The following is a 14,387-nucleotide window of genomic DNA, read 5'->3' on the forward strand; positions in this document are numbered from 1 at the left end:
GGCTGGCCAGAGGCCCTTCTTCACAGCTCAGTGCCGAGAGACTGTCCCGTTTATGAGGTCTGTGAGATTTAGATCACTTGGTATTAGCCACAGGTTTGGGGGTCACAGCAGAGGTTAGAAAGAGTTCTTTCCCCATGAATCACACTTCCCCAAAATGTAAAACTCCCATAGGAGTCAGCTTACTTTATAGAGCTGGCAGCAGGGAGGGGGACAGCTAGAGCTCGTGGGGAGCTTTTCCTGAAGAAACTGCTGGAAGGCTGGACAAAGGAATTTGTGGGTAGGAAATGAGCCAGAGGACAAAGATTCTCTGGGACAAGTTAGGTGGACTGGAGCCGGCAAGTAGACTGCCATGAGGCTTACAGCTATTGCTGGTCTAGAGGGCAAGGCACACTGGCTGTGTAGTATGTGAGCATAGTCAAATGTGGCAACTGTGTGTTCCCTTGTTCCTTCCTGGATTGAGCTGGTACATTCTCAGTGACATCTGTAGAATTAATTCTCTTGATGGTCTCAGAATAGCAATGTGCTTATCTACGCCCAGGTCTGGCCACTTCACAGTCTGTAGCTTTTGCTTTGCAGCCTGGCACGTCATTTAAATGAGTGAATGACCAAAGGCTGTGGAGAGAGTTCTTTCAATACTGTTGGAGACTGTCAGGGCTAGCCTCAAGCATTAGGAGCCAAGGGAAGCGTCAAGGGGCTGGACAGATGGCTCAGAGGTTAACAGTACCCACATGGCAGCTCACATCTATCTGTAATTCCCGTCCCAGGGGATCTGACACCCTCATACAGGCATACATGCAGTCAAAACACCAATGTACACAAAATAAAAATAAATAAATAAAAATTTAAAAAAAGAAAAGCTTCAAGTTATTTTATTTAAAGAAAAAGCAATAAAGACATGCTTCTTGGGACCCAGATGGCCAGGTGACACTTTAGGAAGCTGTCTTGGTGAGGTTTGTTCTTTTGGATCTTCATTTCTCACTTACCAGCCCTTCTGTCAGCCCCTGAAGAGGCCCACAGTCCTGACAGGGCAACACCCACTCCTGCTGGTCTTTAAAGGAAGGTATTATGAAGGCTCAGTGCACTCCAGGGAGCTGCTCACTCCCACAGACCCAGGCTTACAGAGGCAGTGCCAGGGCAGAGCTGAACAGGGCTGACATGGGAATGGCCCTCTGCCCTCCAAGTTTGGTTCTTGAACAGAGCAAGGGTAAGTGCCTATCCCGAGGTCAGAGCTCTGAACCCCATTCCTCAGGTCTCTTTCTAAACTTGAGTCAACTTTTATTTATTTATTTATATTTATTTATTCAACGTCCATTGATGTTTTTTGCCACCATGTATGTCTGTGTGAGGGTGTCACATCCCCTGGAACTGGAGTTACAGACAGTTGTGAGTTGCCATGTAGGTGCTGGGGATTGAATCCCTGGTCCTTTGGAAGAGCAGCAAATGCTCTTAGCCCCTGAGTTAACTCTTTTGCCCCAAGTCAAGCCTTTTAGAAGCTCCCCCTGAGCATCCGGGAGCATTTGGACCATGTATGAGGAGGACTCAGACGTAACTGTTGATTTATCCTTGGGTCAATCTAGTAGCTGGCCTAAGCCTCTCAGCCCAGTTTCTTCCCAAGTTTACCTGTGTGCTCTGCAGAGCTCCTGCCTGGTACTCTTTATGACCCCAGGGTGGGTTACAAACTGTTGTACCCCCAGGCTCTTAGCCATTCTAGCCTCTAGGCTGTCACAGTTCTTTCAGGATTAGGCCAACTCACTCTGAAGCTCCTGCTCCACCTGGGGTCTAAGTGGAGTCCCTGCCTCCTGCATCCAGTGTCGCTGTAAAGTCTTCCCTGCCAGGATGTCTAGACATCACCCCCACATTGGGCTTACCCACTATAATGCTGCACATCCCTGCCCCCTGGGATAAAATGTCCACTTGACTATATCCCACAGCAACATGGTTCAAGTCTTCTACACAGCAGCTCTCAGAGTTCCTTAACTCTCTTTTCCTTACTTTGCTCATCTGTAAAATGGCAACAATGCTAAGCACCTGAGGTAGGCTCACCAGTGTGAGCAGACACCTTATTCTGCATGTGAGCCCTGGCTCTGAAGGGAAGGGCGAGTTCAAGCTGCAGCTTTCCCACAACTAACACCAGCTCTGTGAGCCTGAAGTACCCAGGAAAAGGAGAACGTGTCCCCTTTCCAGCTGGGAGACTGGGGATCACAAGAACGACCTAGAGAATCAATTTGTCCTATCTTCTCTGTTTCCCTGGCTCTCATCTAAAAACCCATCCCGATCACCCATGTGCTGGGAAACACAAGCAAATGTCAGGTCCCAACAGACCTTTAAAAGAACCTCGTGGAGAACCCTCCATGCAGGCTGCTCTAAGGCTGAGGCTCCAAAGCCCTTGCTGAACCCCACTTCTTCCGAGGCCTTCTAGGTGCTGCAGAACGCCCTGTGTGTGGATTCCCAGGAAGGAGGATGCTGGAGAGGTTTTTCCTTGTGCCCAGTCAGCCCTGGGCCTGCTCTTCCCACAGCCCAGCCCTGGTTGGGGCGGCCCTGCGGCCAGTTGGTGGCGCCACCCAGCCCCTTGCCTCAGGCAGCCAAGGTTGGCAGTCTTATGGCCACGCTGCACAACTCCGCGCCTCTCCTCCTCAGTTTATTCCTTCCAGATACACAGTCGCTGCTTTTTATTTGGATCACTTTTCTGTGTTATGGTATTTGGGTTGTTTTTCCATCCCTCCCAACCCCCGCGGCAGATTCCTAAGAAGACTAGTTTTTGGAGCAGGCTTTGAGCACATCTGCTCTCTGGCTGTGGCATTCCAGGAGGGTCCTGTCAGGGGTCTTAGGTCCCAGGGCTGCATGTGCTGGGATGTGGAGGCTATGGACAGGGCCCAGTGTTTTTGGTGGTGAGATCTGCCATGACAACCTCACCATAGCAGCCAGGGCTAGACCACACGGGCCTGAAGGTTGCCAGAGCCCCAGTACTGCTATTTGCCAAGTTCCTGGTCTTGCTGGTTGTGGCTGCTGGCTCTTAGCTCAAATATGTCTAGGACAGACTATGGGCATAGGAGATGCCAAGACCCTCCCCAAACATCGTCTCAGTCTCTTCATTTGTGAAAGGTTAGATTGGGGGTGCTGGTGTGGTAGGAAGTGGAGCCAGTATACACGTTTGTCCTACAGAGATTGTGGCAAGTTCCGAAGTTTCAAGACCTTAGGTTGTATTCTTGACTTTCCCACCATTCCTTCAAAGATGGATGCCACTTTAAGAGTTAAGTAAGTATGAGAAAGTACTTTGTGGCACATAGTAAATGCTCAATAAATGTTTAAACTCCTATGGGGGTATGAAGGTGTGGAATCTCAACTTGGGGTGGTACTTCTTGGACTCTGGAATGTTTGTTGAAAGTGCTGGTTTCTGAACCTCACCCACAGAAATTACCATTTAGCATGTCGTGGGTGGTCTTAGGAATTGACATTTGAAGACAAGAGTCCATAGGGATATTGACAGACTGGTCCAGAGTCTGAAATGGAGTCATCAGAGTTAATGGTGGTGGCAGCGGCATGTGTGGTCTGGAGAAGGAAGGTGGTAAGCGTTTGAATAACCAGGGTTGGGAGGACCAAGTTAATTCGTGGGCTCAGGCATATCCTTCAGTATGGCTTTACACATAGACTAGAGACCTAAAGGGTGGAGTGATGTAAGGCCAAGGGGTGGAGCAGGAGCTGTTCCAGGCATAGTTTGGGGCTGGATGACAGTGAAGGCTTGCTCTAAGAAACAATAAGCACAGTGCAGCTGAGTGGTCTGGGTTGGAGCAGGAAGGTGTTCAATCTGAGGGCTCAGTAGATGGCAAGGCCTGTATGGACTGGCAGTTAGCCCTGGGATCAGTGGCAGAATCAATCTGGAAGAAAACAAGCCACTCCCAGATAGGGCAGCTGTGCCAGGCCCCACAGGACCATATTCAAAGCCTGCCTCGGCCAGATTCAGGGTACAGGAGCTGGCGCTGGTGACACCGCCAAGCAGGAGCTGGGAGTCACTTGCTGATCTCTCTAAGTAAATATCTCTTAGAAGCTTTCTTTGTTTTGACTGAGCAAAAGAAATAAGGAAGCATGCTATGCGAAGGTTTGGAAAAGGCTGGTGGGACAGTCTGGCCTGCTTGGGAAGCAGAGTGAGAGATCACAGGGGGCTAACGGCACCAGGTCATCCCCTAGTAGGCACCCATCCCCCACTGCACATCCATACACACCCAGGGACACCCACCCTCACAGCAGGCACCTACCCAGCAGCGGGCACAGCTCTGAGAGGGCCTTTCAGGCAGGTTAGATCTACACATGAGCACATGCAGGTGTCCTTGGGTACAGAAGAGTGTCTCTCTGCATGTACTTACTTACTCCATTTAACCACAACAATGTGTTTTCTGAGTGTGTACTATATGCTAGATCCTGTTCTAGTGGCTTGGGATACACCCCTATAGAAATCAAAATCCCACAGGGCCTTTTGTTCTGCAGAGATTTTGCATCTGGAGGGATGTGTGAGTTCACTGTGCACACATACACACAGGATGAAGAGAGGTGTGAGTGTGAACAAGCAGATCTGGGTTAGGAACCACCTGTCATCTTCCAGCCAGCCGATTTTAGGCAAAGCCTTTGCTGATTTTCAGTAATCCATAAAATCAGAAAACAATCCCCTACTCACAACACTTACTGTTGCTAGACTAAAAATGTGCAAAGACTTCGACATCTCCGAACAAAGTACGTGGCCATAGTCATTGCCAAATGACCAGTTTCCTTCTAAGTTTTCTTCAGAGTTGGAGGGAATTCTGTTTTGTGTCTGGATAAGGTGCCACGAATGTACAAGGGGTCAGAACGTGTGCATTATTCTCCAGTAAGAATTTCCTCTCCCCAGGATATATATCTCGTGTTGTGGTAATAGCCAAAGTATGGCTAACGGTTCCATTCCAACCGACGATGGTGACTAACCGGGGGAAGGAAAAGCTGCTTACTGAGACTTCTCAGAATTGACCCATTTAAGCCCTGGCAGGCCTTGGACAGCCATCCAGCTGCAATGACACTGTGGCTACCAGTCTGTCTTTCATTCCTTAAATAGTCCTTGGCCACCCCTTTGTTGACACCCTCCTAAAACAACGCAGCCTCTCTTTTGCCCAGTTCTGCAAAGCCCTGGCCATGCTGCCTCCTCCTGCGACCTCCTAACCCTGTATCATCTGTAGAAGTGGATCTGGAAGGAAGTCCAGGACCAGCCCCCAGTGGGCGGGGCAGGACCACACTGCTTGATGAGCATACTGATATTCCCCAAGACCCTTTCTCCTTTAAGAGCAACAAAGAGAACAGGCCCACTTCCTGCTCTCCATCCTCGACACTCTCCCTAAGACAGAGCAGAGCCATGGTTTGGGTGATGTACCCCATAAGATGACTCTGAGCAATCCCAGTGCTCAGTATCTCTCCTCTGTCTTATTTCCAAGTACTCGCTAAATGCCCAACTGAGCAAGAGAGTCAATGTGCCCAGAACTATAGCCATCTCCTTGCTCCCCAGTTAGCTCTTTGTAAGTGTGGGCTCTTGTGATTGTAACAGCCGCAGCCTTGCGTTCACCCTGGCTAGAAAATGTTGGGCTGCACTTCACAGCTCCCATTTCATTTCCTATACTTAACCAACTGTCAGGGCATCTCACGTTATTTGCCCCCACTAGCCCTTTCCCACAGAGTTTCTGTCATCATGGTCACCCTAGTAATGCTGTCATCTATTTTCCTTTGGACTGTTGCAAAAGTCTCTACTTGACCTCCTTACCTCCCAGCTTATCCATTAGCCCGTCATTTTCCCCCCAGCACCATCAAATGCCCAGTGCTTTTCCTCCACTGCCTCTGAGCTGTTCTCTCCAGCCATAGACTTGAGGCTCAATCCTGAGGGGTGTCCTCATTGTTTCCTGGACACCAGACACCCTGCACCCTAAGTGTAATAGATAAAGTTGCTTCTCTTGCCTGGAATCCCTTTCTCCCATCCCAGCCTTTTATCTAAATTCCCAGTCTTTACACTGCATGCCAGCGCTGGCTGAGTCGTATCTTGTGACTTTTACAACTTTCGCATTTAGGATGAAGAGCTGCTCCAAGTCCTGCTAGAACTGGTAGGTTCAATTACTAGTAAATCCAACTCTGAGGTGAGTTGCTTTGTTTTGGGAAGATCATCACAAACTGAATCTGACTGAACAGTCACTATTGGCCTGATGATAACTTCTGGTTCAGCAAAGCACACAGCCATGCCTTGGGAGAAGACACCGCCTTCTCTTCTCTTTCCCTTCCCTGAAGTTTGAGAACTAGGAGAGAACCTAACTCTGTCCCCAGGAAAGTGGCTGTTTTCTGCAGAAGTCAGGTGAGTTGCTGTAAGAGACAGCAAGCAGAGATGAGTGGCCTTTCTGAGGAGGTTGGAAGGACCTTGGCACCATTACCTGGGGGGCTAGATAACATACTGTGACATGGAGGGGGGTGTTGAGAATACTGTGTCTATCACTGCAAAGACCCTAATATGTCTTTGAAGCTCTTGAATCTGGCATCCTAGAAAATTGGCATGATACCACCCAGAGACATCATTCATGAAAGCTGTAGACCCAAGTAGCAACCCTGCTGAGCCCAAGTCGGAACTGCATGTACAGATGACTTTGCCACCATGCACGCGACTCCATTTGGGGGTCTCTCAGAAATACTGAATCACCAGGCATGCTAGAATCAGCATGTAGGAAGTGGAGACAGGGGGATCAGGAGTTCAAGATCATCCTTAGCTACATACAGGTTTGATGCTGGGCTAGGCTACATGAGATCCTGTCTCAAAACCTAAACAAACACAGCGAAACTCAACAGCAAGCCTCAAGGAATCTTGAGAGAATATTCCATATGATGACACTGTGAATTGGAACTCATAATGATTGCCTCAAGTCAAGAGGTATTCTGAAGGTATTCTGCAGAGATGATCAGTAATTAAGAGCGTTTGTTGCTCAATAGTGGTGGCCCTTAATCCCAGCACTCAGGAGGCAGAGACAGCTGGCTCTCTAAGTTCAAGGCTGACCCTAGTCTACAAAGAGAAACTTGTGTCGAAAAAGAAAAAAAGAAAAAAAGAAAAGGAAAAAGAGCATTTGTCGCTTTTGAATGGGACCTGGGTTTGATTCCCAGCACTCAGAGCCCATAGCTCACAATGGCCTCTGATTCCAGCTCTAGGAGATCCAATGCCCTCTTCTGGTCTCTGAGGGCACTGCACACATATGGTGGACATACATGCAGGCAAAACACTCATACACATAAAATTAAAAATAAGTAAATCAGGACCTGGAAGATGGCTCAGAGGTTAAGAGCACTGACTGTTCTTCCAGAGGTCCTAAGCTCAATTCTCAGCAACCACATGGTGGCTCGCAACCATCTGTAATGGAGTCCAACGCCCTCTTCTGGTGTGTCTGAAGACAGTGACAGTGTACTCACATAAAACAAATAAAAATAAAAATAAAAATAAAAATAAAAAACCCTTTAAAAAAAAGTAAATCTAAAAACAACTGCAGAGGTCATTTATACTCAGGTAAGTGAAAATAAAGCATGCTGGACACGGAGAACCATTATACACTACTAATCATGGCTGCTTCCCACTGCTACCAGTAGAGGTAATTCACTACAAATACACACACACCACCACCACCACCACCACCACCACCACCACCACCACCACCGCCGCCACCGCCATCATCATCCATTTTTTTGTATTTTTAAAAAATCTTCCAATTTCCCCACCATTAAGCATCCAGAATTAGAAAAGCCAAAGCTATGGAGGATATATTCATTATCCATTCTCTTCCAGTCCAGCCGAAGCTGTGTCCCTAACGTGGGTCCTACAGGAGCTCTGGGGTCCAGGGTTGGGCCAGCAGTCAGTGCAGACCAACAAACAGTAGTCTTGTAGCCCCTTTAGCTAAGAAACCTCTCTCACCCAACCCCCCACTGACTCCTGCTGGAGCTATGTTTCTAGCTACACCTGGCCTGCTGCCACCTGGGCCTTCAGGCTTGGCATTCCCTCTGCCAAGGACCCCACCCTCACCTGTAGTCAGCAACTGCACTTCCTGCTTCATTCATGACTCAAATGTGACTTCTTAGCATTCTTAGGAATTCTCTGTGGGTTCTCTCCCACACTCTCCCAGTCCTTACTTCCTCCCCACTTATAGCATAGATCACTGTCCTGCATGCTGTGTAGACCTAGCTTACTCTCCTTGCTCTAGCTCACCAGCTCTTTGAGGACAAGGATGTTTATCCAGTTTGTTCTCTGTTGTAAACTTCTCACCTGTGTGTACACTGGCCGTCTAGAAGTTGCTCAATACATATCTGTGGAGTGAGTGATACATGTCATAACAACAGTATTTGCCATGTAGCAGATACAGTGGGAGGAGCTTTGGTAGATCTTTTTCTAAGTCTAGTCTTGCAGGTGTTTTTAGGTAGGTAGCACTGTCTGTGTCAAAGACCCCAAAGTAGGAGATGTTAAAATCCCAGTTGAGGCCAACTTGTTATCCATAAGCAAAATGGGGTTGGGGGTCAATGTAAGAGTTCCAAGAGCCTGGTCTGCCTTTTACTTTACTTTCAGGGATGGCTCAGGTACTGGATGCTCCTCCCCCACCACATGGACACAAGGCCCCCTGGAGATGTCTCAGGGGCATTATCCCTCAAAAGTTGGCTGTCTTCTCGGAGTCCTCAACCAGAGAAGCCAACTTAACAAATACTTCATTACTGCCCACTGCTTCTATTTCCCAGCCCAGGTTGGAATACGATGGGCAGTACCTGAGCATTCCCTTCCTTCCCTCTCAGCCCCATTTTTTTTTCCTTCTTTAGGCAGGGCCTCGCTAAGTACCCCAGGCATCCAACTTGAGTATTGAGAGAGTGGTAGAAATATTCTTTCCTGTGGTTTTCTTATTGGATCTCAATGTTGACAATGTGGAATCTGCCTCACAGGGCCGTTGTGCAGATGCATGAGACCATGTGGTTATCATTTCAGCACCATGCCTGGCACAAAGGTTTAGCGATCGCTAGCTGCTATAGTTATTGACTGGGAGGCAGTCAAAGTCTATTTCAGTTGGTAGACCGGGGTGTAGGGTCTGGATTTCACTCACCTTTACTTCAAACTGTTTCCTAGACCTGCAATGAGAATAGGACTCCTTGTTCAAGGTCACATAGCCATGACTTCTAAAAGGCCTTGATCAGTATACGTTTCAGGATGCCTAACTTCCTTATTATGCCTGAATCTGCCGGGAGGTAATTGTTGCCATCCTTGCTGGGCTGCACAATTTGAGGTATAATTTACATAAGTATCAATTGCCACCATGACCAAGGCATGAAAAATAATTACCTCAAGTGGAAACTGGGGCTGGGCCCATGAACTGAGGCCTGACTTGTATGAGCTACAAATGAGCTGCCACCTCTGGAGCACTATGTGCCTGCTAGATCTTGGGATGGCTGCAATCAACCCAAGGCTGTTTCCAAACACCTGTTATCCAAGTTCCAGTAGGTCATGAGTCCTGACTGTAGCATCAAAATCCCTGAAGAGCTGGGTATTTCGTCATATTTGTAATCCCAACAGGGAGGTGGAATTTGAAGCCAGCACAGCTACATAGCATTCCAGGCCAGGCTGGGCTGCATCCTAGGATACTGTTTCTGTGGGCTAGAGATGTAGTTCAGTGGTAGTGTACTTTCCTGGCATGCCTAAGATACTGGGTTCAATCCCCAACATCACTAAATAAATCCCTGTTAAGAGTTCTTACAGCAGAAATATCATCCCATTGTCCACCATGAAAGTCACTGTCTTTACCGTTTCCTCCACTGGCTTTGCTTCCTAGCCATACTTGACAGGCCTTTCTTCCCACCCATGTGAGTGTCCATGAACAACAGGGGGGTTTCATCTATTGACTTGCATTGCTAGTGTCTGCTGCACACATGGACCTAGAGGCCACACTCTCCTTCTCTAGCGTTAATGAGGGCACCTGTGACACGGGACATCTTTCATCCTGAGGCAAGGGTACAAGTTCTGCCAGACTTTCTACTATCACTTGGGGATCTACAACACACTTGGGGATCACGTTTGCAGGTTGAAAATATTCTGTTGTTCAGTGGCACGAGAGACTAATTTGGTCTTACTAGAAATGGGAGACTGAAGACTGAGAAAAGATGGCTTACAAAAGTAAAGCTAAGCCTGAGCAAACTATATATTTGATGTATAACCAACACTCTTTAGAGAGCCCTGAAAATATCCACAGCTGGGATCAAAGTTCCCTAACCTTAGCTGCCTGCTTTCGTATTTCTGCAGGCCAATGTCTTATTGTAATTACCTTAGCTAAGGGTCTTAATTTGTATCTTAAGAAACACTGCAGTGTTTGAAGGATGAGTCTGTGACAGACACCCCAAGGCTGGTAGGAACTCTAAGAACAGCTACAATAATGCAAAGTGTAAACTCTTGACTCAGTAAGACTTCAACTGCAATCCCATTCTGTCTGTCTGTGAGAGCTCTACAGTGTTGCACTTGTGGGCTTAGTTAAATGGAAGATCCTATCTTCCCTCTAAAATGGTTACAAGCATGTAAAACATAGAGCTGTCTCATTTGGGGTATTGAGTAAGTGGCATTACTGTCTTTAGTGTATCTAAAATGTAGATACTTAGTAATACTTTGCAGTGTGCTTGTCAAAAGTAGTGGAAAACGCCTTTGGCTTGTAACAAATGTTTAATGAATGTCTTGTCTCTGCCATGTCTTTACATGTGTGACCCTGAGCAAAGCAGTTTGTTACCAGTAAAATTCAGTGTTCTCTACCTCATTCCTTTAAAGGCAGAGAGGCAGCTGAAGGTCTCTCTAGTTCTTGGAGATGTGTGGGGCCGTGGTGCTAGAATGGAGCACCCTGGCCTGGCTGGAAGAGACCTGGGTTCTGCCTTGATACTTTAACCAAGTGACCGATACAAAATCAAGTAATTCGATCCTCGATGCTCATGCTTCTGACCTCTGCCTGAGAGAAGGTATTGCTCCTTAAAGGCAAAAGTATTATTCCCATTGTAATTAACTTGGTACCCATAAGGTCACGTCCACATGAATTATAAACTACCCAGGAGCCGTTTTTAATCATTACTAAACTGCCTATTAACTGAAAGATTTTGTTCTGATTTTTTGGATCTGAATCATTGAATCCCTGAGCTCCTGTCCTAAAATATGTTCCTTGACAACCTTACCATACTCAAGACATACTATTTGAATATAAAAGTAGCAGAAAAAGTCGTTGATAAATAGGAAACAGCCTTTCTATTATGGCCACTCTAAGGACACAGCTCTCTAATACCTATCTCTAGTGAGTTCCACTCCTTTCAGGTCCCCTGATGATAACTTCCCAGAGTGAAGGGAGGTAGTCTATACTGCAGAGTCCATGAGCTAATCTCCATGGGTACTGAGAATATGAGGGTGTCTATATGTCTCCACTAAGTAGGAAAGCGGCAGATTGATCCATAGAACACAAACACTGGGCTTCCTGGTGCCAGGGATGGATCTTGAGGTGGAGCTTCTTGGTGGGAAGAGAGAAGATGTGTTTCCACTATCTATATATTTCAGGCACTATTTGGCTTCTGAAGGTGTTGCTAGAACAGGGACCCTTAGAGGGGTTGAGAGAAGGAAGGTAGTGAGGACCGAACTGATGATGGTCACAGTCATTGTGCACGCTTAACACACTACCTGTAGAATGAGAGTTCCCAAGGAGGGTTATGTGACCGAAAATGATCAGTGTTCTTAAATGTTTATTCCTTCTCCTGGCCTCCCCCAGAGTCTGAGGGGATTAAAGGTAACCTTAAGCAAGCTTCATTCAACCACCTCAGCTAGATCACATATCCCTCTGTGACATTTCACTCACTGTACGGTCATTTCTGGTTTATTTACTATTCCCACGAAACACAGGACGTATTCTATTCCCAAGTATCTTTAACTATGCAACACAAAATGTAAAATGTTCAACAAGTTTATTAAGTGTACCAGGATATGCTTCTCATTTACTGTATTTTCACTTTTTATAGAGCATTATAATATAGGTAAATAGAAGTACATACTGTTTTTTTTTTTTTGTAATAAAACATGAAAAATGTCAGAGGCTGGGCATCAAATAAGCTTACACACACACACACACACACACACACACACACACCCTTATCAACCTGCTGAGTCCCTTCATGCCAGTCAAGGACCGAAATTACAATGTTGCACAATGCACTCAGAACCACAGAATAACATACAAAGTTTTACGGCTCGTTTTACAAAATCAGCAAAACTATAACAAAATTCCATAGAAAAAAGAACAGACTCATTTATAAATACCAATTTAATATATTAAAAGTAACAAAGCCTAACATATAAGATCTAAAAACTAAAGCTTCCAATTTTCTCAGAAATGACATTACTTACAACTCAAAGGCAGTAGATACCAAGCCCACTAGGCCCTCACTGGCCACCTTTCCCCAACCCTCACCACCGGTGGGGGGGGTGGCCATAGTGGAGGGTGGTCCTATGTAGCCTCAGCTCTGGACAATACAGCGGTTCACTCTTCTGAAGCCTGGGCACGAACCCCACTTCTTCCATCTTGGTGATTTTTCCAGGTTGCTTTGGGGAGTACAAGAGAATTCATATTCCGACGGTTTGGTGTGAGGCACCTGCCTGTAACTAAGGCATCGCTGCTGAACAGAACCTTCCACAATAAGCCTTTTTGAGTACCCACATAAGATTCTTTGATGGAAGCACCCCACAACCAACTCAGCATCTCTCACAACTGTGCTATTACCTTTCATGTAGATAAGACCCATGATCATTACTAAGAGACCTAATCTGCGGCCATCTCTTCCCAGATCCTCCTCCAACCCCTCAAGAGGTTTTAACCTGTTGGTCAGGATGTAAGTGTGGTGTCTGCGATGGAGCTGTTTCAGCTGGAAAGCAAAAACGTACCGCGATGTTTTGCGGCCCTTGAGGTGATCTTCCGGTGCAAACCCTTCAAGTCTCCGATAATTGTTTCACCGTCTTGGGACTTGCGATGAGGCCCTTCTTCCTGTCTTTCACCAGCAGAAACAGCACTGAGCCGGCGGCAGTCCTATCAGATGGCATTGGGAGGCAGCCAGGACCTGGGCTCGCCCTCGGCGGGAGACGGCAGGACTGTCGCAGTCTCAAGCTTCTGCCCTATGCCTTCGGGCAGGCGGTGCCCGGCATGCCACCCTAGAGACTGCGAGAACAGGCCGGGGAAGACGGCGGCGGGAGCACCAAGAGGTCGCCGCGAGCCCCACACCCGCCCACGGCCGCGCAGCCGCAGTCCGGGCTCGCCACTTCCGGCTTGCTCGGCCAAGATGGCGGCGGGGACGCGGCTCGCAGCCCTTCCACTTCCTCCCAGGCTGGCGGCTTATAACGGCTCCAGCAGGTGCAGGCGCCGCGGGGAGTGTGTGCGTCTGCCTTGGGGTAAACGCTGCAAGCAGCCGTCCGGGGTGGGGAAGCTCCTCTGTGCAAGAAATAGCACAGAACCGAGTTCGGGCACATTCTTTTAGTAAGTGCTTATGTCAGACGTGGAGGCTTGAGTGCCGCCTGCACAGAGACAAAGCTTGAGATGGTGAGTTAGAGAAAGGCTCCGACAGGATACTCGAGAAAATAAAATGTATCTGGACACAGGAGGAAAGACTGCAGTCTTGCGGCCTCGGAGGCATGTGGAGAGGATACTAATTACAGTGTGGAACAGGTTCTTGGAGTCAGTCTGAAATACTATTCAGTGGTTAATTGCAAGGTGAGGACAGCACATTGTGCGGTGATAAGAGATGCACTGAGGGAGCACATACCACGCACGCACGAGCCGGCGGTGACTGGCTGGGGGGAAGGAAACATGTTTCTCCAGTCAAAATTACTCTCATAACCCCCCTTTTAACCCCTTCTGCCTCGCACTTCATATCCCTCCTCCCCCCACTCTGAAATTCCCTCTCCTAACAATATCCCCATCTTTTAAAATCGTCTTCACTCTTCAAGGCTAAGCTTAAAGGTCACCTTTCAGAAATCTTCCCTTGGAGGTCATGCATAGAATTTATATACTGTTGTTTCTGAATCACCACAGCGATTGTGCTTATCATCCATATGCTAGGCTCTGTTGTAAAAGCCTATAGCTGATTCTCACATAAATTTTTCAAATGCTTGAATTTTTCCTGTGGCATTTGCTATTTGCCAACTGCATAATCTTGGACAAGTTAGCTAAAACTTTTTGCCCTCTGGTTACGTTATTGATAAAAATGCATTTAATAGTAGGAGCAGCATTGTGGACATTGTTGCACATGAACATTTAACTTGTGCTTGGCACACACTGAGTATCCAGCACTTTAGCTATTAATCACTGATACAGCTC

General features: G+C 47.3%; 1 protein-coding gene across 1 annotated transcript; it reads right to left on the bottom strand.

The window, feature by feature from the left end:
• Positions 1-11,971: 11,971 nt before the first annotated feature.
• Magef1 (MAGE family member F1) lies at positions 11,972-13,271 on the bottom strand. Its single transcript, XM_028781274.1, is given in 4 exon segments — positions 11,972-12,610; positions 12,613-12,965; positions 12,968-13,024; positions 13,027-13,271. Coding segments are annotated over 4 exon segments (624 nt in total). The 5' UTR covers positions 13,118-13,271; the 3' UTR covers positions 11,972-12,487.
• Between the last annotated feature and the right edge of the window lie 1,116 nt (positions 13,272-14,387).

This window comes from Grammomys surdaster, unplaced genomic scaffold, assembly GCF_004785775.1.
Source record: "Grammomys surdaster isolate TR1022 unplaced genomic scaffold, NIH_TR_1.0 382, whole genome shotgun sequence".
Taxonomy (NCBI): domain Eukaryota; kingdom Metazoa; phylum Chordata; class Mammalia; order Rodentia; family Muridae; genus Grammomys; species Grammomys surdaster.